General features: G+C 37.0%; 4 protein-coding genes across 4 annotated transcripts; 3 read left to right on the top strand and 1 right to left on the bottom strand.

Annotated features, from left to right (window-relative positions):
* Positions 1-3,423: 3,423 nt before the first annotated feature.
* Positions 3,424-4,796, bottom strand: LOC147570753 (uncharacterized). The gene is made up of 2 exons (XM_086672748.1): positions 3,877-4,796; positions 3,424-3,463 (listed from the first exon to the last, which is right to left on the bottom strand). The coding sequence occupies exons 1-2, from the start codon at positions 4,794-4,796 to the stop codon at positions 3,424-3,426; spliced, it is 960 nt and encodes a 319-aa protein (XP_086528874.1).
* A 1,838-nt stretch (positions 4,797-6,634) lies between these two features.
* LOC147570752 (uncharacterized) lies at positions 6,635-11,582 on the top strand. The gene is made up of 14 exons (XM_086657289.1): positions 6,635-6,937; positions 7,022-7,103; positions 7,373-7,483; positions 8,342-8,439; positions 8,527-8,610; positions 8,696-8,832; positions 9,033-9,105; positions 9,225-9,270; positions 9,363-9,472; positions 9,579-9,686; positions 9,792-9,851; positions 10,002-10,063; positions 10,299-10,608; positions 10,738-11,582. Exons 1-14 carry the CDS (start codon positions 6,866-6,868, stop codon positions 11,278-11,280), a joined length of 1,896 nt encoding a protein of 631 aa, XP_086513415.1. The 5' UTR covers positions 6,635-6,865; the 3' UTR covers positions 11,281-11,582.
* A 496-nt stretch (positions 11,583-12,078) lies between these two features.
* Positions 12,079-15,175, top strand: LOC147570751 (G2/mitotic-specific cyclin-2-like). Its single transcript, XM_086657287.1, has 11 exons — positions 12,079-12,357; positions 12,482-12,611; positions 12,695-12,751; positions 12,840-12,894; positions 12,987-13,139; positions 13,262-13,387; positions 13,613-13,702; positions 13,786-14,007; positions 14,275-14,373; positions 14,467-14,645; positions 14,737-15,175. The coding sequence occupies exons 1-11, from the start codon at positions 12,300-12,302 to the stop codon at positions 14,867-14,869; spliced, it is 1,302 nt and encodes a 433-aa protein (XP_086513413.1). The 5' UTR covers positions 12,079-12,299; the 3' UTR covers positions 14,870-15,175.
* A 1,980-nt stretch (positions 15,176-17,155) lies between these two features.
* LOC147570750 (butanoate--CoA ligase AAE1-like) lies at positions 17,156-20,314 on the top strand. The gene is made up of 2 exons (XM_086657285.1): positions 17,156-17,743; positions 18,737-20,314. The coding sequence occupies exons 1-2, from the start codon at positions 17,414-17,416 to the stop codon at positions 20,168-20,170; spliced, it is 1,764 nt and encodes a 587-aa protein (XP_086513411.1). The 5' UTR covers positions 17,156-17,413; the 3' UTR covers positions 20,171-20,314.
* Positions 20,315-22,186: the final 1,872 nt, after the last annotated feature.

Raw genomic sequence — 22,186 nt, 5'->3', positions numbered from 1 at the left:
TCAAGAAGCTATTTCATTACTCCCACATTGTGGGGAGGCGATTTCCTATATGCCGTGTTCATATAAAAGGCTCTATTATTGAGGTCTATTTGCACTTTAACTGATTGTACCAGCTGACTAACGTCACCCTTGAATCCTTGTTATCTTGGATTGAATCATCATCAACTATGAGTGAGTTGTGGTAGTCAAAACAAATTGCAATGATGGTGATGGAAATGCTTTTTGTTGTTATTAAAAAAGAGCGACGGAAAAATATGCTCTTGCTCATATATAGTTCAAGTTATAAATTTCCATCTATATATAAAGAAAAAAATATAGATAATGAGATAATGATTTACGTGGTTCGGCTAAGCCTACTCCACGGGAGAAGAAGAGAGCTCGTATTTCTCATTCATAGAAGTTTGGAGGTGAGGTTACATGAGTTTTATAGATCAATACAGGCAACTAATTTAAGCAACACAATATAGATATCATATCTTGCCTAAATTGTTATACTCAAATCTAAGACTATGAAGGAAATAAGAATATACTTCATATATCTTTCAAATCTTCTCCACCAACACTCCCCCTCAAGTTGGTGCGAAGATGTCAATAGAGCCCAACTTGAATAAAATCTCTTGAAACTTTTTAGCCGGCAATCCTTTTGTGAAAATATCTGCTAGTTGTTGATCAGTACGAACAAAGGGAGTGCATATATTGTTAGCCTTTATGTGGTCTCGGACAAAGTGGCAGTCCACTTCAATGTGCTTCGTTCTTTCGTGGAATACCGGGTTCGAGGCAATATGCATAGCAGCTTGGTTATCACAAAACATCTTGGTGGGTTGAGATGAAGCAAAACCTAGTTCTTCTAACAAGGCTCTAAGCCATATAATCTCGGAAGTAGTTGATGCCATGGCACGATATTCTGCTTCTGCACTAGATCGAGCAACGACATTTTGTTTTTTACTCTTCCATGTAACCATATTACCTCCAACAAAAGTGCAATAACCTGTTGTTGATTTTCGATCAACCGGACAACCAGCCCAATCAGCATCAGAGTAGGCTGAAATGGAATGTCCAGAATCATCATCATTCTTGCACATCAATATTCCTCTTCCTGGTGATCCTTTTAGATACTGCAAGATCCTCGTTGCTGCATCCATATGATTAGACTTTGGAGAATGCATAAAGCGACTTATTAAACTCACTGCATAAGATATGTCAGGTCGAGTAATGGCAAGATAAATTAATTTACCAACTAACCTTTGAAATTGACCAATATCTAATAGTAATTCACCTTTCTCGTCAATCTTACCACCATTTTCAATTGGAGTATCAACTGGTTTTACTCCCATTTTTCCTGTCTCTCTTAACAAGTCTAAAACATACTTTCTCTGATTAAGAAAAATACCCTTTTTTGAGTAAGCAACTTCAATACCCAGGAAATATTTTAATATCCCTAAGTCTTTGATAGCAAACCTCTTGTGAAGCAGATCTTTAAGTTTTTCGATCTCATGTTGATCGTCACCAGTAATGACAAGATCATCAACATACACCAACACAATAGTAATTCCAGAGTTACCTTTTTTTATAAATAAAGATGGATCGGCTGAGCTTCTTTTCAACCCATCCTTCATAAGAACTGAACTCAACTTAGAATACCATGCACGAGGCGACTGTTTAAGACCGTATATCGCCTTTTTTAATTTGCATACTAGATTAATGTTGCTTTCTTGAGGATGACCAGGCGGTATACTCATGTAGACTTCTTCTTCAAGATTACCGTGTAGGAATGCATTTTTCACATCCATCTGAAATAACTTCCAATCTTTGTTAGCTGCAAGAGACATAAGAACTCTAAAGGTGTTCATCTTGGCAACTGGAGCAAAGGTTTCTTTGTAATCTTCTCCATATGTTTGAGTAAATCCCTTAGCAACCAACCTCGCTTTATGTCGTTCTATACTTCCATCACTTTTGTATTTAGTTTTATATACCCAACGACAACCAACAGTTTTCTTTCCGTGTGGTAACTTTACAAGTTCCCACGTCTTGTTTTCATCTAAAGCTTGCAACTCTTCTTTCATAGCTTTCATCCAAATTGGGTTGGATCGAGCTTCTGTAAAATTTTTTGGCTCTTGATCACTCGATATTGCACTTAAAAAGGCAGAATATGAAGGAGTAACATTATCATAAGTCAAATGGGCCTCCAAAGGGTAAGCAACCGCATGGTATGTGAAGAAATCTTTCATTTTTTCTGGAGGTCTTGTCTCTCTACCAGACCTTCTTAGTATTGGAACTGCTTCACTTTGAGGAGGTATGATTTGTTCTTCTATCCTATCACTGGGATCATTATTTGTCGCAGTTGATATTGGTTGATTTGTTGATTCAACCAGTTCAACATCATTGTTAGAGGATTCATTATCAATAGTAGGAAGTGGCATGGAATTGTTATCTCTGGCAGGAAGCGGTACCATGTCAGCCATATACTCCCCCTGGGACCGATTCCCAGATTCAGATTGAAAATAAGCATGATCTTCATCAAATAAGACATCCCGAGAAATCATAAGCTTTTTGGTTGTTAGATTATAACATACATACCCCTTTTTAGTTGAAGAATATCCAAAGAAAACACATTTACTTGATCGAGCATCAAATTTGTCACGATTTTGTGTTTGTTGGTGAACATAACACACACACCCGAATACCCGAAGATGAGAGATATCAGGTTTATGCCCTTTTAGAACTTCTAATGGAGATTTAAAATTAAGGATTCGAGTAGGAAGTCTATTAATCAAATACGTAGCAGTTAACATACTATGAGACCAATACCTTTTGGGAACATTCATTTGCATCATGAGGGCACGAGCAGTTTCCAACACATGTCTATTTTTGCGTTCTGAAACACCATTTTGTTGCGGTGTGCCAACACAACTCGTTTGATGTATAATACCCTGACTGCGGAGATAATGAGGAAGTAACCCTTTGACATATTCTGTACCATTGTCAGATCTAAAATATTTAATTTTAGCATCAAACTGATTTTTCACCATGCAATTAAAATCTACGAAAACAGAATACACATCACTCTTAGATTTCAGTAAAAACAACCATGTTGCCCGAGACCAATCATCAATAAATAACACAAAATATCTATAACCATCATATGAATCAACTGGAGCAGGACCCCATAAGTCTGAATGGACTAACTCAAAAGGCATAGTAGTTTTAGATGTAGAAATATTAAAAGGTAAACGAGTTTGCTTAGAGAACTGACAAACATCACAGATACTGGACTCTATTGAAAAAGTAGGAAAAATATGAGATAAAATACGACTAGAGGGATGCCCAAGACGCTTATGGAGAATGGAAGTTGGCACAAGATTTGTTGTATGACACGCCTTATTCTGAGGACTGAACAAGTATAAGCCATTTGAGTAGACTCCTTTACCAATCATCAAATTCGTCTTTCGATCCTGAAAGATGACGGAAGTAGGTGTAAAAATAACATTACAATTTAAAGAATTTGTGATCTTTCCGACCGATAGAAGTTGAACAGGAAATGATGGAACTACAAGTGCCTCAGAGGGAGAGCAATTTGAGAAAAAATAAACTTTCCCACTTCCTGAAACAGGGACTGTGCTTCCATTAGCCACAGCAACATTATGCATATGAGATTTAGAAGAAAAATCATTAACAGATGAAGGGTCGTTAGCCATGTGGTCGGTAGCTCCAGAATCAACAATCCAAATATTAAATTTTGAACCAAATGAAGTAAGAAGAGCATGTAAAGTACCTGAACTGTGAGTAGAGGTGGAAGGTTTTTGTTCAGATGAGACAGACTTACTCATTTGTTCGAAAAGATGACTCATTTGATTAATAGTAGATGTATCAGCAATATTTGCACGCTCGGTCTTACCCATTTGCTGAAGTAATTGACTTAATTGATTCAATGTAATCGAAGTATCAGCAACTGCTGCGCGATCAATTTTACCTTTCTCAAAATTAGATTTGAGGTGAGGATGCAATTCCCAACATCGATGCTTTGTGTGCCCACTTTTACCACAATGGTCACAATGATATATTTCACGTCGTCCTTTATTTTTATAATTTTTTCCTCTTCCACCACTAAAATATTTTCCCTTTTCTTCCTTCTCAACCATGAGAGCACTCGATTCAGGTATATCAGAAACATTCTTAAGATTCATAGCCTTCTTTCGAGTTTCTTCACGTTGAATAGTAGCACAAACATTGGATAATGTGGGCAAAGTGGAACTCATAAGGATATTGCTTTTTAAGGAATCATGTTCTGGCTTGAGACTACTAAGAAGTGTAAAAATCTTATCTTCCTCTGCCCTTTGTAAAAGAACCTTAGCATCAGTTGTATGTGGTCTATATAACTCAAGTTCATCCCACATTCGCTTTAGTGTGCCGAGATGTTCGGTAAACGATTTTTCACCCTGCTCTACTTTGGAAATTTCACATTTAAGTTCAAAAATACGTGCAGCATTATTTTGATGTCCATATAAGTCCGCCACAGATTTCCATAGATCCTTTGCAGATTCAGAAAATGAAAATATTTCACTAATATCCGGTACCATTGAGTTTAAAAGCCATGATCTAACAAGTTGGTCATTAGCAATCCAATCGTCATACTTAGGATCCGCTAGATCAGGACATTTAGCATTACTATCAATGAAACTAATTTTCCTTTTTCCACCAAGAGCTAGCATAACAGCTCTTGACCAACGAACATAATTAAGGCCATCTAGAGGAACAGAAGATAACTTTAAACTAGTATTGTAATCCATTTCCGCCATTAGAACACACAATAAGAAAAAAAAAGGAACCAGTATAAAATCTAAGAAAGCTGAAGGGATTAAGGACTTATCTTGAGATGAGTAATACCAAATCACTCTTAACAAAGTATAAGAGAAAAAAATATTCAACCGAGACGCAACCCTATCTTCTTCCCCAAACAAAAGAAACGATCTCCCTTCTCAGTTTTAAGAGAAAAATTAATTCTTCCAATCAAGAAGATTCAGGATGCTGTGCATATAATTTTCTTCAGAAATAATTATGAAGATGTTGTTTCTTCACCAACAATAAAAAAAATTCTGAAGATGTTGTTTCTTCACCAACAAATAGTGCTTATGAATAAGGAGATGAAGGAAGATTGACTCAAATTTCAGAAAGTCAGGAAGGATTTGAACAGATTCGAATTGAAGCTTCTCTTGTTCGCAAAATCGGAGTGGATCTGACGTAGCTCTGATACCATAAAGAAAAAAATATAGATAATGAGATAATGATTTACGTGGTTCGGCTAAGCCTACTCCACGGGAGAAGAAGAGAGCTCGTATTTCTCATTCATAGAAGTTTGGAGGTGAGGTTACATGAGTTTTATAGATCAATACAGGCAACTAATTTAAGCAACACAATATAGATATCATATCTTGCCTAAATTGTTATACTCAAATCTAAGACTATGAAGGAAATAAGAATATACTTCATATATCTTTCAAATCTTCTCCACCAACAATATATAGACTAAAAGGAAAGAAGAGTATATTAGTTCATCTTTGATAAAGGAGAATCATATTATCTAATCGTTAAACTCAGCATGCATGGAGGAAGGCACATAACATATCAAGAACTTGAAGTGTTCATTCTATTTTGAAGTATTGTTGTTTTGTTGTGATAAACATGATATCTCATAAACTCTTTGTATATGTGTATTAAGTTTTTTGCTTGCAATATCGACTTTCAAGTTTGATGATTGTGTCTGATTGAAATTCGGATTTTTAAGTTCGAAATTGTAACATAATTTTTTCTCAAACAGTAGTAGTGACCAATATGCATGATCTAGCTAACATTTCTATAACTAACCCACTCGAGTCTGATTTATCTGAAAAACTGACTTCTCTGAGTCAACAATTGTTCTAGTCATGAGATCAATAGTCATTAATTAGGTTATTTTAAACAATAGACTCCTAATGCAACCATACTACGGTATTATTGTTTTTTTTTTCAAACCAATTATATTATCAAGTTGCACATTACCAAAATCACTTTCAAGATTGTGGCCTTCATACTAGGACACGAATAATAAAGTTGGTTTTATGCATCTCCATTGGTCCTATCTTATGGTAGGTTAAGAGCGTTAGCTGCATGTGAAAATTGGGTGGGAAATTAGATTTCCACTTATTGGTTTGACCAAAAAGAGTTTCTGACATATTTATTCGTTGGCAAAAAATAAAAGATCACTTGGATTCATGAGTCTCAGAGACTCGTGATTCCTTAATCCACACAATTATTGTTTTTCGATTCGAGACCTTATATTAAAGTTCTTCATTTGGATTCATGAGTCTCAGAGACTCAATAGTCTTTAATCCAATCTATTATTGTTTTTCGATTCGAGTCCTTATATTAAAGTTCTTCATTGACTCTCCAATAAGATTACTCAGGTATAAAAAGTTTTGTCTGTATGTAAGCGGCCTTCTATTTTCATTAGTCCATACTTTATTATCGCACTCACTGAAGTCAACGTGGGTAAAGCTTTGTTTCCTCAATTTCAGTGGGTCTCGGCCTGGTCAGTCCGAGATCCAAAACAAGGCCTCGGTCTGGTTTAGTTGGAAGCTGGCTCTTGGGCTAGTCAGTCCGAAAAGAGCACATATCAATCTAGAGGTCAAGCGAGATAGTCAATCCCTTCTATTGTGGCGAATTAACAATTCAAGGGGCACCTTTAGCCGCTCCCCTTATGGTTTCATCATCCGTCCATACTTTTTGTTTTTGGCACTTGGATTCAAAACCAGTAAAAGCGAACACATCAATGGCGGCATTTCGGCCATGACCTCCTCTTCCTCCTCCTACTACGCAGCCGCAGACGCTCATGCCGACATACAAGAGAATCATCTCTTCATCCTTTCTCTCTAGGATTCAAACCCTAATTCTTATCTCACAGGCATCTCTCGTTCCCTCTCTCTCTCTCCCTTCTTCTCTCCTTATTTCAAACTAATAACTCTTCCTTGGTTTTAATTGCTTCCAGAGATCAAAGCACACATTAGCCGGAAATGGAGGTAAAGCTCGATTGCACCATGATATTCGCCTCGAATCTTCACCTGAATCAAGTAATTTCTCAAACTTCATAACTTTCCCGCATTTTTTTTTCTTCTTTTGGGTTTCTTAAGTTTTGTCTTTATAATCTTCAATCTCATATCGCGGGTAAGCTTTGAGAATCAGGGGTTCTTAAGCTTGAGCTGAAAACAAAAAAAGTTTCATTTTTTTCCAGGTCTGATGGATCTTAGGATTCAATTCTAAGAGAAAAGGTGAACGAAATGACTATCTTTTGAAGATAAATTGTTTGCTAAATTAATGATTTTTCTGTAATCTTGTGTAGGTTGCTTTGATATTAAATCATGGAAAACAGTGGATTCCAGAGATTTCGGTATTACTACTTCCACGATTTCGAATTCATCATGGATAGTTTTGAAAATTCTTCAAAGCAAAGGTATATAAACTAACTTACTCCAGCGTATCGACCAATCCTTTCAATTGTGTTGGTTCCTTTTTGTATGTGAGCTTTCTTACCTTTTTGGTCCTGTTTCGCGCTGGAAGGGAATTCGTTTGGTTTAACTAGGAATACTAATATAATTCCGGGCAGATTCCTAACTTGATGTTTGGTTTGCATAGCAATACGAACGCCACTTTTGGTGAAATTCCAGTCATACTCTTGTTTATACCACGTAGTTACACTTCACCTTGTAACTTTAATATAGTTTTTGGTAGTACTATTACTCCCTTCAGGGGGAATCCTATTCTCCCGAAAATGGGATTCGTCTTGCAACCCCGCGAGCCAAGCAATAATTTAGAATTTGATGCCAAGGAATCACAATTATTTCCCGCTCGGCAAACATGGCCTTCATGAATCTCATTTAAGGACATAGTAATACCCATTTTACGTTCCCCTATTCAATGTTGCATCTAGTGATTCACAATTCTGTAGTCTAATACTTATTCCTCAAAATCTTCATCTCTTATAAACTTAATCACCAATTGTTGTGCTTTTGTTTCTTTACCCCCCTGCTTGTGGTGTTTGAGTTTTGCAAGTGCAACATCTAAGCCTTTTTTCTAACTTCTATAGTGACACACCTCCAGAGCCCATCTTTCCTCTGGATTACACAATAGATCAGTTTGTTCTACCACTCAAGATTGTCATTCTTTCTGTAATTGGAGTCACGATAATAGTAATAGACTAATAGTTATAGTTTAGAGGCTCGATATGAGGTATCCGTCATTCATCATATTGACATATCGTTTGTTTTAAATAGTTTGAGAGGTTTTGCTACTTAGGTGTATGGTTATGCAGGTTTTCAGGCATATCTCGTGGGTGGGTGTGTGCGAGATCTGATCCTAAAGAGAATACCTAAGGATTTTGATGTCATTACTACTGCTCAACTTAATCAGGTTTGTGTGATAGCTTTTAGTTTCTTCTGAATTTTTATTCGTATTTGGTCGGACACTTATTAGTTGGTTCATTTTGGTAATGTGCAGATCAAGAAGCAATTTCATCACTGCCACATTGTGGGGAGGCGATTTCCTATATGCCGTGTTCATATTAAAGGCTCTATTATTGAGGTCTATTTGCACTTTAACTGATCGTACCAGCTGACTGATGTCACCCTTGATATAATACCTTCAAGTTTAATCTTTATTGTATCAGGTATCCAGCTTTGATACAGTATCAAGGCAGGCTGAAGAGAAGAAAAAAATTGCTTATTCACAAATGCCAGCTGGCTCTAGGAAAAAGGACTTCATCCTCTGGAGGAACTCTTTGAGTCGGGACTTCACAATTAACAGGTATGCATTTGAATTTGTCCTTTTAGCTAAAGTTTCATTTTTCAATTGTTTCAAGGTTACCCTTTGGTTCTTGGATCCTTGTTACCTACTGTACTATTTTTTCTGTGAAAATTGTGAGTTTATTTCTTGAAAGCATGCCGGTGAGCTTCTTAGTGATTCTAACTGACCATGAGCTAATCTTCACGATTACTTGTAAACAGTTTATTCTATGATCCTTTTGAGAACAAAATATTTGATTACGCAAATGGAATGAGAGACCTAAGTCTATGTAAGGTGATTATCTACTACTCTTGCTACTAAATGAGCAGTCTGCATTTCAATTTGTTCTACTACTACCAATGGTCTTTCATGTTTATAATTTTCAAATTATTTTGTTTATAATTGATACTCAGGTTCGAACAGTCGTTCCGGCCGATTGTTCTTTCAAAGAGGACTGCGGTTTGTGCGCTGATCTCCTTTCCCTGTCAAAATTTATTTATTGGTAAATTGTCCTCTATGCACATATGAATTGTCGACACTCTGAACTGCAGCAAGGATATTGCGTGGCTTAAGAATTGCAGCTCGTCTTGGTTTAACTTTCAATAAAGAAACTGCAGCTGCAATTCAAAAACTATCATCGTCTATAATGACTTTGGACAAGGTATAGATGTCGCTTTCCAAGGAAACAATCGAGTATTTTACAGTAGTTATTCTTACACGACTTCTAACTGTCATCAGCTGATATTCTAAAAACTTTCCATCTTAAGGGAAGGCTGATGATGGAAATGAACTATATGCTCTCGTATGGAGCTGCTGAGGCCTCTCTCTGTTTACTTAGGAGATTCAAGCTTCTGGATATCCTCCTTCCATTTCATGTGAGTGGTTCTTCCAATTACTGTAAACAAATTCAATGGAAAATCATGTATTCTGAAAGTTCGAAACTCAGTTAATCATTTTTTGGCATATCGATTCATGTGCAGGCAGCATACTTAGCTCAAGAGGCTCCCAATCAATCAAATCAAAGTTCTCTTATGTTAATGGTAAATGTACTTGTGAAACAATGTATCCATCTTAGTGTGAAGTAGTTTCACTCAACAAACCTAAAATTATACTCTTAACCTTATTGAATAGTTATAGTTTTGGTAACCTCACTTCAATTGATGACTCTTATGCTCTCTGATTCCCCGCAGAAACTATTTTCCAGTATGGATAAATTACTTGGCTGTGATAGACCGTCTCATTACAGTCTCTGGTAAGTACATTCTGTTGTTTGTGTTGGAATAGTCACTCCTCGTTAGACATGCGTTATCCTTTTCATGAGGCAAGAATATAGCTTTCTAAGTACGAATGCTTGCATTTATCTGTCAGCGTGTGATATTTTAGTATACGGGCAAATTCCAACCACAGGGTGCTCTTAAATCTTAATTGTCATGAAACCACATTGTTTGATATTTGGCTGATTGATCATTTACTGTTTTCTATTATAGGGTTGGCTTGTTATCTTTTCACCTAGCACTTGTAAATAACCCTCAAAATTCCCTTGTCGTTTGGGCTTTCTCCTCCGTATTGTATCATGGTAACTGGGGGGAAGCTGTGAACTTTGCTAGAAAAAATGCGCAAATTGACGATCAGTTTGTCCCTGAAATTTTGAAGGCCTGTGATACCATAACAGACAAAAAACTTGCAGAAGATGTTACACATTTTGCATCGCTACTGAGATACTCTGTTGATGCTTTAACTGAGCTAGAAAGTCTGAACGCATCAATGGCTCGATACCCTATATCAAGTGCTGGTTTGGTAGGTTCATCTTCTTAATGCATCAAGATAAGAGAGCAGATACCTTGAATGTTTCGAATTTTAGCTGTACTCTCTCTCTCTCTCTCACCACACACTAGCTTGATCTGTTTGGAAATGTGTTTCTATCAGGTATTTATGTCCAAGGCGGTCGCGCAAAACGTGGACGGGCTCTTCAGTGCCCTTGCTAATGATATCACGAAGTACAACAACACGAGGGAAAGTTTTGAGATAGACTATGAGTTGCTTGGGATGGGTGATAAGAACGAGATTAGATTCGTTCTTGGTAAAGTCATCATGGATGCAATGAGCAGCGAGGTGATCAGAGAACAAAAGAAAGATGCAGTTAATGAACGTAATCAACCACTGTTTGATTTCAAAAAGCAGCTCAAAGCAGTAACAAAGAAGGATAACCTACCAAAGCTCAAATTTGCACAAGAGCAGAATGCAGTGGACAACGAGAGTCATTCTGAACCAATTTCGAGCGTGGGCGAAATTTGGGAGGTTATCAAGAAGAGTAAAGTAAACCCTAAACTGTCGAACCTCAATGAACAAAGAGACGCGGGTAAGAAGCTTGAATCAGCTGAACCAGTGCCAAATCTGAAACAACAACACCAAGTGGATAAAGACAGTGGGAAAAGTAGTAAGCCTCGTCTGTCTAGTCTGTTCATGTAAATCAGAGTTGTCGGCTTTTGAAATTGTAAATTATCGCGATCCCCGCTTTGAATTGGGGCTTTGCTTAATGAGTTTAAGTTATAAGCTTTGTAGTTTATTTTTCATTGAATTAGGTGGTTTGTGCCACCAAAACATGAAATATGGAACTTAGATTAGTTGACATTCTTATGATCAGATTAGAAGCTATGTAATATGTTGAAGTAACGTAATTTGGTGACCCGAAGTCTTACCACTTATGTACCTGTACTGATTCTGTCTGAACTTGAATGCTTATCTGTATTTATACGGCTCAACAACAAAAATTAGTATAAAATTTTGGGTGGGAAATTCGGCAACTGGTGTTATCTTTTTCTTTTTAGTTGAAACTTATCCAGTTCTAGCAAACAATGTCATCTTTTTTTTTTTTGTTGTTGAAATGCAAACAATGTCATCAACATTCAAGTTTTCAAACTAGGTTTATTTCTCCTCATTAGGAGTCTAATAATTGTCTTTGAGGGTGTTTTCAGTCTTTTCGTCAATTTGAACGTTAACTCATTGGTTGTCATTACAAACAATTTGATTTTTTTGCAACCTAAACTTAACGCAGGTAAACTAAGTTTTCCTTCAAAGTTGACGAGATTTTGTTTAAACGTTAAACATCTAGTGGGTTTTATTAACCCGCTTTCTGAATAACGCACCTAAGTTTTCAAGTCGTGAAGTTTGAACCCTAGGAAACGTTAACTATTTCAAAGATAACCGTTAGATCCTGTCAGCAAACCAGACTTGTAATTTAAATGATCTGACGGTACTAATTAAACTAGCCGTTATTTTTTTTTCTGTAGAAAGGGATTCTTATTTTCCTTCTTCTTCTTGATTGAAACAAAGACAGAGACTAGAGAGAGAGAGAGAGAGAGAGAGAGAGGGTTTCAATGCTACTTGCAGTGTGGTTCTCTTCATTGGGTTTCTCTGGTTTGTGTTGATTTGGAATCAGACGAGTGTGAATTCTCAAAAATCTTTTTTCTAGGGTTAGAACAATCAAAATGGGAAGATCAGATGAGAACAATCCTGGTGTGATTGCACAAACTCATAATCTTCAAGGTAAAAAAAACCTCTAATTTGATTAAACAAATTTTAGTTAAACTTGTTGAAAGTTTGAATCTTTTATAGGATCTAGTAACATCTAATGGGGTTTATTGTTCTTTTTTGGTTTATAAATTTAAAGGAGGACATCAAAGAGGAGCGGGGAAGATAGTCTCTGAAATGTGTCATCACAGAAGAGCTTTAAGCAATATCAACAAGAATGTTGTTGGACTTCCACCTTATCCAGCAGTCAGGAAAAGAGGATTAGAAGAGTAACTATTGAAAACCCTAATCTTTTTTTGATTCCCCATTTTCAAATCTCTCATTTTTAATCTTAATCTGAAATTTGTTTCAGAAAGCCTGTTGTTAGTAATAAGAATCCAATTAATCCAGTCCATCGACCAATAACAAGGTCAGAAAAATACCCTAATTTTTTTTTATTCCCCTTTCAAATTTCTTTACTATAGCTTTATTGATTTGATTGATTGTGTTAATTTCAGAAAATTCACAGCACAAATGGGGAACAAGCAGGCACAGAAGCAGACTTTGCCTGAGGTACCTTCTTCTTCTTCATAGAACTAAAGATTCAAACTTTGATTCATTTGTGCTTGTTTAGGTAATCTTTTTTGGGATTGTTTAATCTTCAGGAAACTTCAAAACCATCACCAATAATCCCAAACCCAAGTGAATCAGAAGATTTTAATGTTATAGATGTTGATGAATACAAGTCATCTGATGAAAGTTCTGTGCCAATGTATGTGAAACACACAGAAGCCATGATGGATGAAATTGATCAAATGGTATTTTTAAGAACTTCTTTCAAGACTTGGTTTGGTTCCTCATCAACCAGGACTAATTTCTCATAGACTGTTATCGATTTTCTTTGTTTGTTTTTCTAATGTAATCATAACCCATATTGTAGGAAGAGGTAGAAATGGAAGATATAGTAGCGGAACCGATAATGGATATCGATAGTTGTGATGTGAAGAACCCTCTTGCAGTTGTTGACTACATTGAAGATATCTATGCCCACTATCGGAAAACTGAGGTTTGCCAAATTTTTAGTTCATCTAGTTTCATCCAATTAATGTACACATCAACCAATAATATCAAGACTTTATTCTCAACTTATAACGCGATATGGGTAGTTAAATTATCAGATTAAGCTTTGGACTTCATTCTTTTGGAGAATTTTTATGACCCAAAACTTGTAATATGTAAAAGATGGTAAGATTGATCCAAGTTTCTTACCCACTGAAATCAAAATTTGCAGAGTTCTAGTTGTGTATCTCCAACATATATGGCGCAACAATTTGACATCAATGAGAAGATGAGGGGCATTCTGATTGATTGGTTAATTGAGGTAAACACCATTAGCTCAGTATCTTCAGTTTGAGCACTTGAGTGAGCTGTAGAATTTCTGACCCATTTGATGAAATCTTGTAGGTGCATTACAAATTTGAGCTCATGGATGAGACATTATTCCTTACTGTGAATATAATCGATCGATTCTTAGAACGCCAAACTGTTTTAAGAAAGAAGCTTCAGTTGGTTGGAGTGACGGCAATGTTACTAGCGTGCAAGTATGAGGAAGTCTCGATCCCTGTTGTTGAAGACCTGATTCTGATATCTGATAAAGCATACACAAGGAAGGAAGTTCTCGACATGGTAACTAATTTATCCTCCCCTAACCTCCACCTTTCGATAAATTTCTTAACTTTAGTTGCATATCAAGCTTGTGGGCTGTAAGATTATCCTCGGACGCCCCTCTTTTGTTGGGGGCTGGCTATCTGAACTAGACATGTGTCTTTTTGTTGGGCAACATGGAACACGTGTAGGCATATCATGTGCCGGGTCTTGCTCGAACACCATAGTAGGTTTGTGGCCATCTAACTCAAAACCGTAAATATTCTTAACACTCTTTTGTACTTGCAGGAGAGATTGATAGTGAACACGTTGCAGTTCAACATGTCCGTTCCAACTCCATATGTGTTCATGAGGCGGTTCCTTAAGGCAGCAGAATCAGACAAGAAGGTAAGTTGAGTTAGCTTTAGTAATTTCCTGTATCAGTCGAATGCAGTAGCTACATACTAATCTGGTTCCCGGATTTGTAAATTTGAACAACAGCTTGAGCTTTTATCTTTCTTTCTAATTGAGCTGTGCTTGGTCGAGTATCAAATGCTCAAATACCCACCTTCTCTCTTAGCTGCATCGGCCATCTACACTGCACTATGTTCTCTTTGCACTTCTAACCATTGGAGCAAGACAGCCGAGTGGTATTCTAACTACTCAGAAGATCAGCTTCTGTAAGTAGTACTTCTTTTGATTCAGATCATTATATATAAATATATATACACATAGACCATTTATTAAAATGTGATTTGTTTGATATAATAGGGAATGCTCCAGATTGATGGTTACTTTCCATCAAAACGCTTCGTCGGGCAAACTAACAGGGGTGCACAGGAAATATAGTACATTTAGGTTTGGGTGTGCTGCGAAATCTGATCCGGCTTTTTTTCTCTTGTGAACCAAGGCGGCCTCTAGACAAGGAAAGGGCGATTAACCGAATAACAACTAACTTTTTTTCATATTGGATGGTTTAATATTGAGAAAGATAAGCTGCAATTTTTGCAACAGAAGTTGCAGGGGAGGAGGATGGAGTTGTTTTAGGTATCAAAATCTTTTGTTACTTGCTTCTGCCAAGTTTACACACGCTTCATCATGTAATTTTTGTTTTCTGATTTTGTGATAACACTCATGTTGTTGGAATTGGAAAACCAAAAGTTGAATCTAATTTGTATCGTCAAAATGAAATGTTCTTCTCTTCTTGGAATGTGAAAGTTCTACTGGGATGTTTGTGGGCTTCTAACTCAAAACTATATAGTCTTTCTCTTCTTGGAATGATGAGCATTATAAATCTCTGTCTCTCTACTTAGTCTAAATCCAAATGTATTCCAACCACATTTCAGAAAACTTGGTTTTTTTATTTGATTTCTAGCCGCGACTCAGGTTGCTTTTAGGTCTATTTGAATCCGACATAAAATACATTTGAATTAAGAGAGTTTATTTGACTCCCCGCTCTAATACAAGTTAATTACCATCAACAAATTCTTAACATCTTGGTCAATCAACCAACAATCTCCAATAGATGTTAAACCATCCATTGCAAGGGTACTATGAATATATCTTTGACCAACTTAAAATCTTTTAGTATTTCCTAGTTTTTGTTCTAGTAGATTTAAAACTGGGGATCGATCATGTCCATTAGGTATATTTGAGCAAGAAAGAATCACAAGTTTTGAGATATAACACCAACTAGCTAGTTTTGGAAGTGTCATTAATGTTCTATTAGACAAAACAAGAGAGAGTACATTAATTAATATTTGGCTATTATTACATACAACAGAATGGTCCGGTAGTATATTTATGTAAATTTTAAACTAGACTAGACTTGTCTTGGATGCAGATGTTATTCTATTTAATGAGCGAGGAGTTGTTTAATTATGATGCTAACATGGCTGCTTCAGAGGAACTCACCAAGACGTTTTCCAACTTCTTTGATGGACTTATTTCCACAAAACATCCCTGCTACTCTTTACTGCCGCTAGCTGTATATTTTCTTTGGTACAGAGTCTTCGACAAATTAGATAATAATAATATATAGTATTCAATTTTATCAAGTACATTTCTAGACAAAGTACTAAGGTTGTGAATGAAGCACTAAGGTTGTCGAGTATATCACCTGGCTGGGCTGGGATATTAAGAGAAGTCCTCAAAGATATACTTATAAATGGTATGTAGATAACAAAGTCGTTTTTATCTACAATTTTAAAGGACTTCCGTACTTGATTTCACCGGCCCGTTAGGCTCTTGGAACTTAACAAATATGTACTTGTGAATCGTGATATTTTGCAGGATATGTAATTATTCCACAAGGTTGGACTTTTATGTATGATGGTTCCTTCCGCAGTGCATATGAAATTTAAAGATCTCCTTTCCTTCAACCCATGGAGATGGAAGGTTAGTATTTAGGGAGGAGAAACGTACCGAGCTCCTGTCTTGGGTTTTAAAGGTGGATTTGATATTGAAGTCTCTGCAAAAAAAAATGAAAAATCTCGTCAAATTTTAGCAAAACCTAGATTTATTTTAATGTACTTTGTAATTCAATCCTATCCTCCTTGTTTGGGTGTGTGATCTCTCTCAATTTCGTCATTTTAGTAGTGGCTTGTATTACATGACATTTATACATCACGAAGGTATAGCAGTTGTGACTGATCAATCAACTTACCTCTTGCTATGAGAGAAAGTTATAGGTCATCAAATTGAAGTAGTTTAGGAGCCTAAAAAGATATTACGAAAATATTAGGGCAGAGCTTTAGTAGATTAAGGAAAGTAGGTCAAACTAAAAGATCAAGTGTAATTAAGAAATCCTTGCCTCAATGGTCCGGTCATTCCTCTTATAATCGTGGAGAAACAAGTTCGATATCAAATGTTGGTGTTCTAATCTGGGATAATGGTTATAGATTCTCCACGTGCTGACGCTTGGTACAATGATGCTCAGGAACAAGCTCGTTTATAGTGAGAAATGCTTATTTCCTCTTAGGATTACGCGAAACAATCTGAGTAAGATCTGGACTAAACTCATTTATACCAGGCTTATTTCTTCTACGGTCCTAATCATTTTACTCGGGAACTGATGTAACATCTTCAATTGTTGTTGTTTTGAAATGTGAAGGATACAAAATCAATGGGCAGACATTGCAAAAGATTCAGTAGAGATTAGTAAAGAAGTGTCTTTCAACAAAAAAATAAAAAATAGAAGTGTGTGAGAGAGAGTGAGTGTTAAAACTTAGGGCCCTTTCCTTTCAATTTGGGTGGAGTTTGTTTGATAGTGTAATCAAGTAAAAAGGTCAAAATGTTCCAATTTCTCTCTATTTCTCCAAAATGAATTCTTCTTCTTCTATGGGAATTGGATTCCTTTGCTGAATAAGTAATCTCACTCTATCCTTACTCAAATTCCCACCTCTCTCTCTCTCTCTCCCTCTCTCTCTCTCTCTCTCTCTGTGGTAAAATGAATTTCATGTCTAGATTTTTTTACTCATCTCGGATGAATCTCTATCTAATAACTCAAATTCATCCCAAAATCGTTCAAAAAGCTCATTTTTCTGAGAAACCCAAGTTTAGTTTTAGTAAATCAATGGAGGAGGAGGGTCTCCTTATAAATTCAGCAAATTACATACCCTTAACTCCAATAAGCTTCTTAGAGAGATCAGCTATTGCTTATGGAGATAGATTCTCTGTTATTTATGGTAATCTCAACTTCACTTGGAAACAAACACTTGATAGATGTCTAAAGCTTGCTTCTGCTCTTACCCAACTTGGGGTTTCCCCTGGGGATATTGTAAGTTCCATAAAATTTTCTTTCCCTGGTATCAGTTTGATTTTTCATCTTTTACTGTTTTATTGTGATTAATTCTTGTGAATGAAATGCTCATGATATCCTCATACAGAGTTGAAAAACTACTTTTCAGATTTTTGTTTGGATATATATAAATGATGAAATGTGGGTTTGACTCCAAATGTTCACTATTGATTATCAAGTGGGTTTTTGAATAAAGATCTGATCTAGTTAAGTTTCGCCACCACATATTGGTTACACTAATTAAATGATCTAGAATTGCTCATTATGAGTTTTCTTTAAAGCCCTTGCAGTTCATCATTGTAGTATCTTGCTAGTATATATAAGACCAGTTCTTCCGGTGACGATAAGTTTGAACCAGATTTACTTAGCCATGTAAAAACAGACATGGTCGTCCGAGAAATTGATGTAAGAAGCGTCTATTTTATTTTGAAACGACAAACTTGGATCCCTGCTCTCTGCAGTGGAGAGACATGAATGTTACCACCCAACCATAGTGGGCTTCACAGAAGTTGCAGATCTCAAATTTGGTTCTTCTCCATGATAAGCTTTCATCTACTGCTTTGTGCAGTTCCATCCCCATTTGTGTTCTTAGTTTGCCGCCCTTTTTTCCTTTTGCAAATTTTCTGTTTATCCATCCGTATTCCGTTCTCCTCCTTGAAGGGAACATAAACCAACAAATATTACTTACCTTCCATGAGAAAGTTTTGCATAAATCATTACAGTTGTAGCTTCTTTTGGTAGGAAAATGACTGAAATCAGCTACCGAATTCACATATTTGGTAACCATCTGACTTACCCGAGTAAAAGCTTGATTGGCATTCAATCTGCATCTGGGAGGTGAAAATCCTTCAAACGAATTGCTAATAAGTTTTTCTTCACTCCAATACCATTAACTTATCTCTCTTGCCAGCTCCGATTTACTTTGAACTTTAATTGAAGTACTTTTTTGTTTTAAAATATTTGATGAAGTAGGTTGCTACATTATCCCCGAACGTCCCTGCAATGTATGAGCTCCATTTCGGTGTCCCGATGGCAGGGGCAGTTTTGTGTACACTCAACACAAGGCATGACTCGGCCATGATTTCCGTCTTACTGAAACACTCAGAGGCCAAGGTTTTATTTGTAGACTACCAGTTACTCGAAACTGCTCGTGGAGCACTCAACCTTCTTACCCAGTCGAAAACTAAGCCCCCTCTCTTGGTACTGATTGCAGAATCCAAAAGTTCATCAGAGACAACAACGACTAATGATTTGGAGTACGAGAATCTCCTGGCAATGGGGCAAACTGAATTTGAGATAAAACGCCCGAAGGATGAAACTGACCCAATCTCTTTGAATTATACTTCTGGAACAACATCAAATCCGAAAGGAGTTGTTTACAGCCATAGAGGTTCTTATCTGAATTCCCTTTCTACTGTTTTGCTTCACAATATGAGTTCAGTGCCTGTTTACCTATGGACCGTGCCTATGTTTCACTGCAACGGTTGGTGTCTTCCTTGGGGGGTAGCGGCTCAAGGCGGCACAAATATATGCCTAAGAAGTGTCTCTCCGAAGGGAATATACGACAATATCGCTCTTCACAAGGTTACCCACATGGGCGGTGCACCTACCGTCTTGAACATGATTGTCAATGCATCAGAAAGTGATCGAAAACCACTTTCGTCCAAGGTAGAGATTCTGACAGGAGGTTCAGCTCCACCTCCAAATATCCTTTTCAAGATGGAAGAGCTCGGTTTCAAGGTAAGTCACATATACGGGCTGACAGAAACTTACGGCCCAGCAACAATTTGTTCATGGCGACCAGAATGGGATTCTTTACCACCAGAAGAACGTGCAAAGAAGAAGTCCCGACAAGGAGTCCAACATATCGGAGTCGAAGTTGACATAAAAGATCCAGTTACCATGAGAAGTATACCAAACGACGGAATAACTATAGGTGAGGTAATGCTCAGAGGTAATACGGTCATGAACGGATACTTCAAAGATTTGAAAGCAACAGAGGAAGCCCTAAAGGGTGGATGGTTTCGAAGTGGCGATCTAGCAGTGAAGCATTCTGATGGTTTTATACAGATAAAAGATCGATCAAAAGATATTGTCATATCAGGGGGAGAGAATATAAGCACAATTGAAGTAGAGACAGTGTTGTTTAGTCATCCTGCAGTACTTGAAGCAGCAGTAGTTGGACGACCGGATAACCATTGGGGTGAGACGCCTTGTGCATTTGTGAAGTTAAAAGAAGGGTTTGATGCTAATGCGGAAGAGATTATCAAATTCTGTCGAGATCGTTTACCACATTATATGGCTCCTCGGACTGTCGTTTTCGAGGATCTTCCAAAGACTTCAACTGGAAAGACACAAAAGTTCATTCTCAAGGAGAGAGCAAAATCAATGGGTAGTCTTTTCTAACTTAACCTTCCTTGTATTATAAGGATATAGTCCCACATTCTAAATCAACGAGTGTTAGTTGTAGTAATTGTTCAGTAACTTCTTTTGCCATTTGCCTTGTAGTAATAAACGTTTATGAATCACCTAATCTGTTTAGTTTGTGGACATTCAATTCAAAACTAACCGGGCAAAAACAACTTCAGATTTTCGCTCTTGCCTGGGTTTATAGTTGAAGTACAAGTGATTTTTGCTTGAGCACCCATAATAAAATAATTCAATCACATCCTACCATCTCAGAAACCAAAATAAGTATATACTCAAACTTAGTGAATACCAAAAGTTATTGGGTAGGTACAGTGACAACACTGACATGGGGACGATAGTTGTTTCATGAATCGTTATTACTAGATAGGAGTATTATTTATTTATTATTTTCGGGAAACAAGATCACAATTTGAGTGTTTTGTCTTTAAATCCAAACAGGTGTACACTTTAACATATCTCTGATAACCAACCCCTCCTACAAATACAAATAATTTCACTAAAAATACAAATAATTTCACTAAAGTACAAAACCAATAATTTCATTGAATTGGTTGCAACTTGCAATCTCAATTTCAAGAAAGATCCGTCTCTTTCAACAAAAAAAAAAGAAAGAAAGTGTCCTACCTTTCATCTCATTTTGGCCCTTCCACTATTGGTTGGGGACATGGGGGTATTGAGATTTTGGGTCAATACCCAATCAAGTGATAGAGTTATCTAATTTTACCCTTATAGCATATCCAATGGAATACTCTACCAACAACTTTAAAAGTCCTAGTTTTCTAGTGTCAACCAAAACTCACTCTTTGAAATGACTTATAAAGACACTTTAAACTTTTTTTTGTCTCCCGTGGAGATCTCTATAATACCTCTACTTAATACACATATCACTCTTAAATTTAATAGGAAAAAAGTGGTTAAAAAAACAAAGATTTAGAGCTCTTGAAGAGTGGAACAATGCATTACCAGACACGAGATAGATCCTTCAAAGAACGAGACATTTTTGGAACAAGCCAATTCATTTGGGATCTTGCAGATCAATTCTTTTTCCTATTTAAAGATCAACCCCCATGAAATTTTGAATCGAATCTCAGTTGAAATTTCTTGAAGTCCGATGTAAAAGAAGATAATAACATTGCCTTAGTAACTTAATCAACTAAATTTGGCCAACAAGTGGGAGGACACTTGCTAGTGCATCTACTCTGTGATACGGTCCTAAGTTCGATTTTTTTTTTTTTTTTTGAATACAAGGGAAACATATCCATTAATAAGTGATAAAATCACAATGACACAAGGATGATAATTGTTATTTCTCTCCTCTGAAGACTTCATGAGAGTTACATACCTTTAAATGCAAAGTGCCTCATGAAAGGAAAGAAATTGGACTAGACACAGGCACAAATAAAGACCCTAAAGGCTGACTAAAAGACCCTGAAGGCCGACTAATACTGAAAGTACCCCAGCCGAGGTCGCCGCCACCATAACCAGGAAGACGCCGCTAACACTACAGACCCACCAATTTTATTGTACTAAGATAGATAAACTAAATAACATTTCTCATCTACCCTTCTCTGCAGGATCACCACCGCCACTTAATAAAACAGTCCCCACCACCACCACAAAAACACCACATCAACCACCCTTTACCACAACCCTCGTCTCCACCATCACGCCACCACCACCACACCAACCTCACAAAAACACCACCACACCACCACCACCACCCTCCACAATCATTAAACATCACCACGGATCCCTCCACCACTCCATCATCAAGAAACCCTAAAATCCTACCGCGCCACCCCCACCTACCAACACCACCACCATCTTACCATCACCATCAGACCATCACCAACACCGCCGACACTACCACCATCATACCATCACCAAAAACCCCCACCACAGAACCTACACCACCACCACCCCACCATCTCAAAACCCACCACCAGATCTAGCCGTAAACCCCAATCACACCACTGCCACCACTTTCAACCA

Source organism: Eschscholzia californica, unplaced genomic scaffold, assembly GCF_041429995.1.
Source record: "Eschscholzia californica isolate CP2 unplaced genomic scaffold, dmEscCali1.0.p SCAF_1, whole genome shotgun sequence".
NCBI lineage: Eukaryota > Viridiplantae > Streptophyta > Magnoliopsida > Ranunculales > Papaveraceae > Eschscholzia > Eschscholzia californica.
Note: the sequence above shows the minus strand (reverse complement) of the source record. Positions and strands in the feature narration are given on the sequence as shown.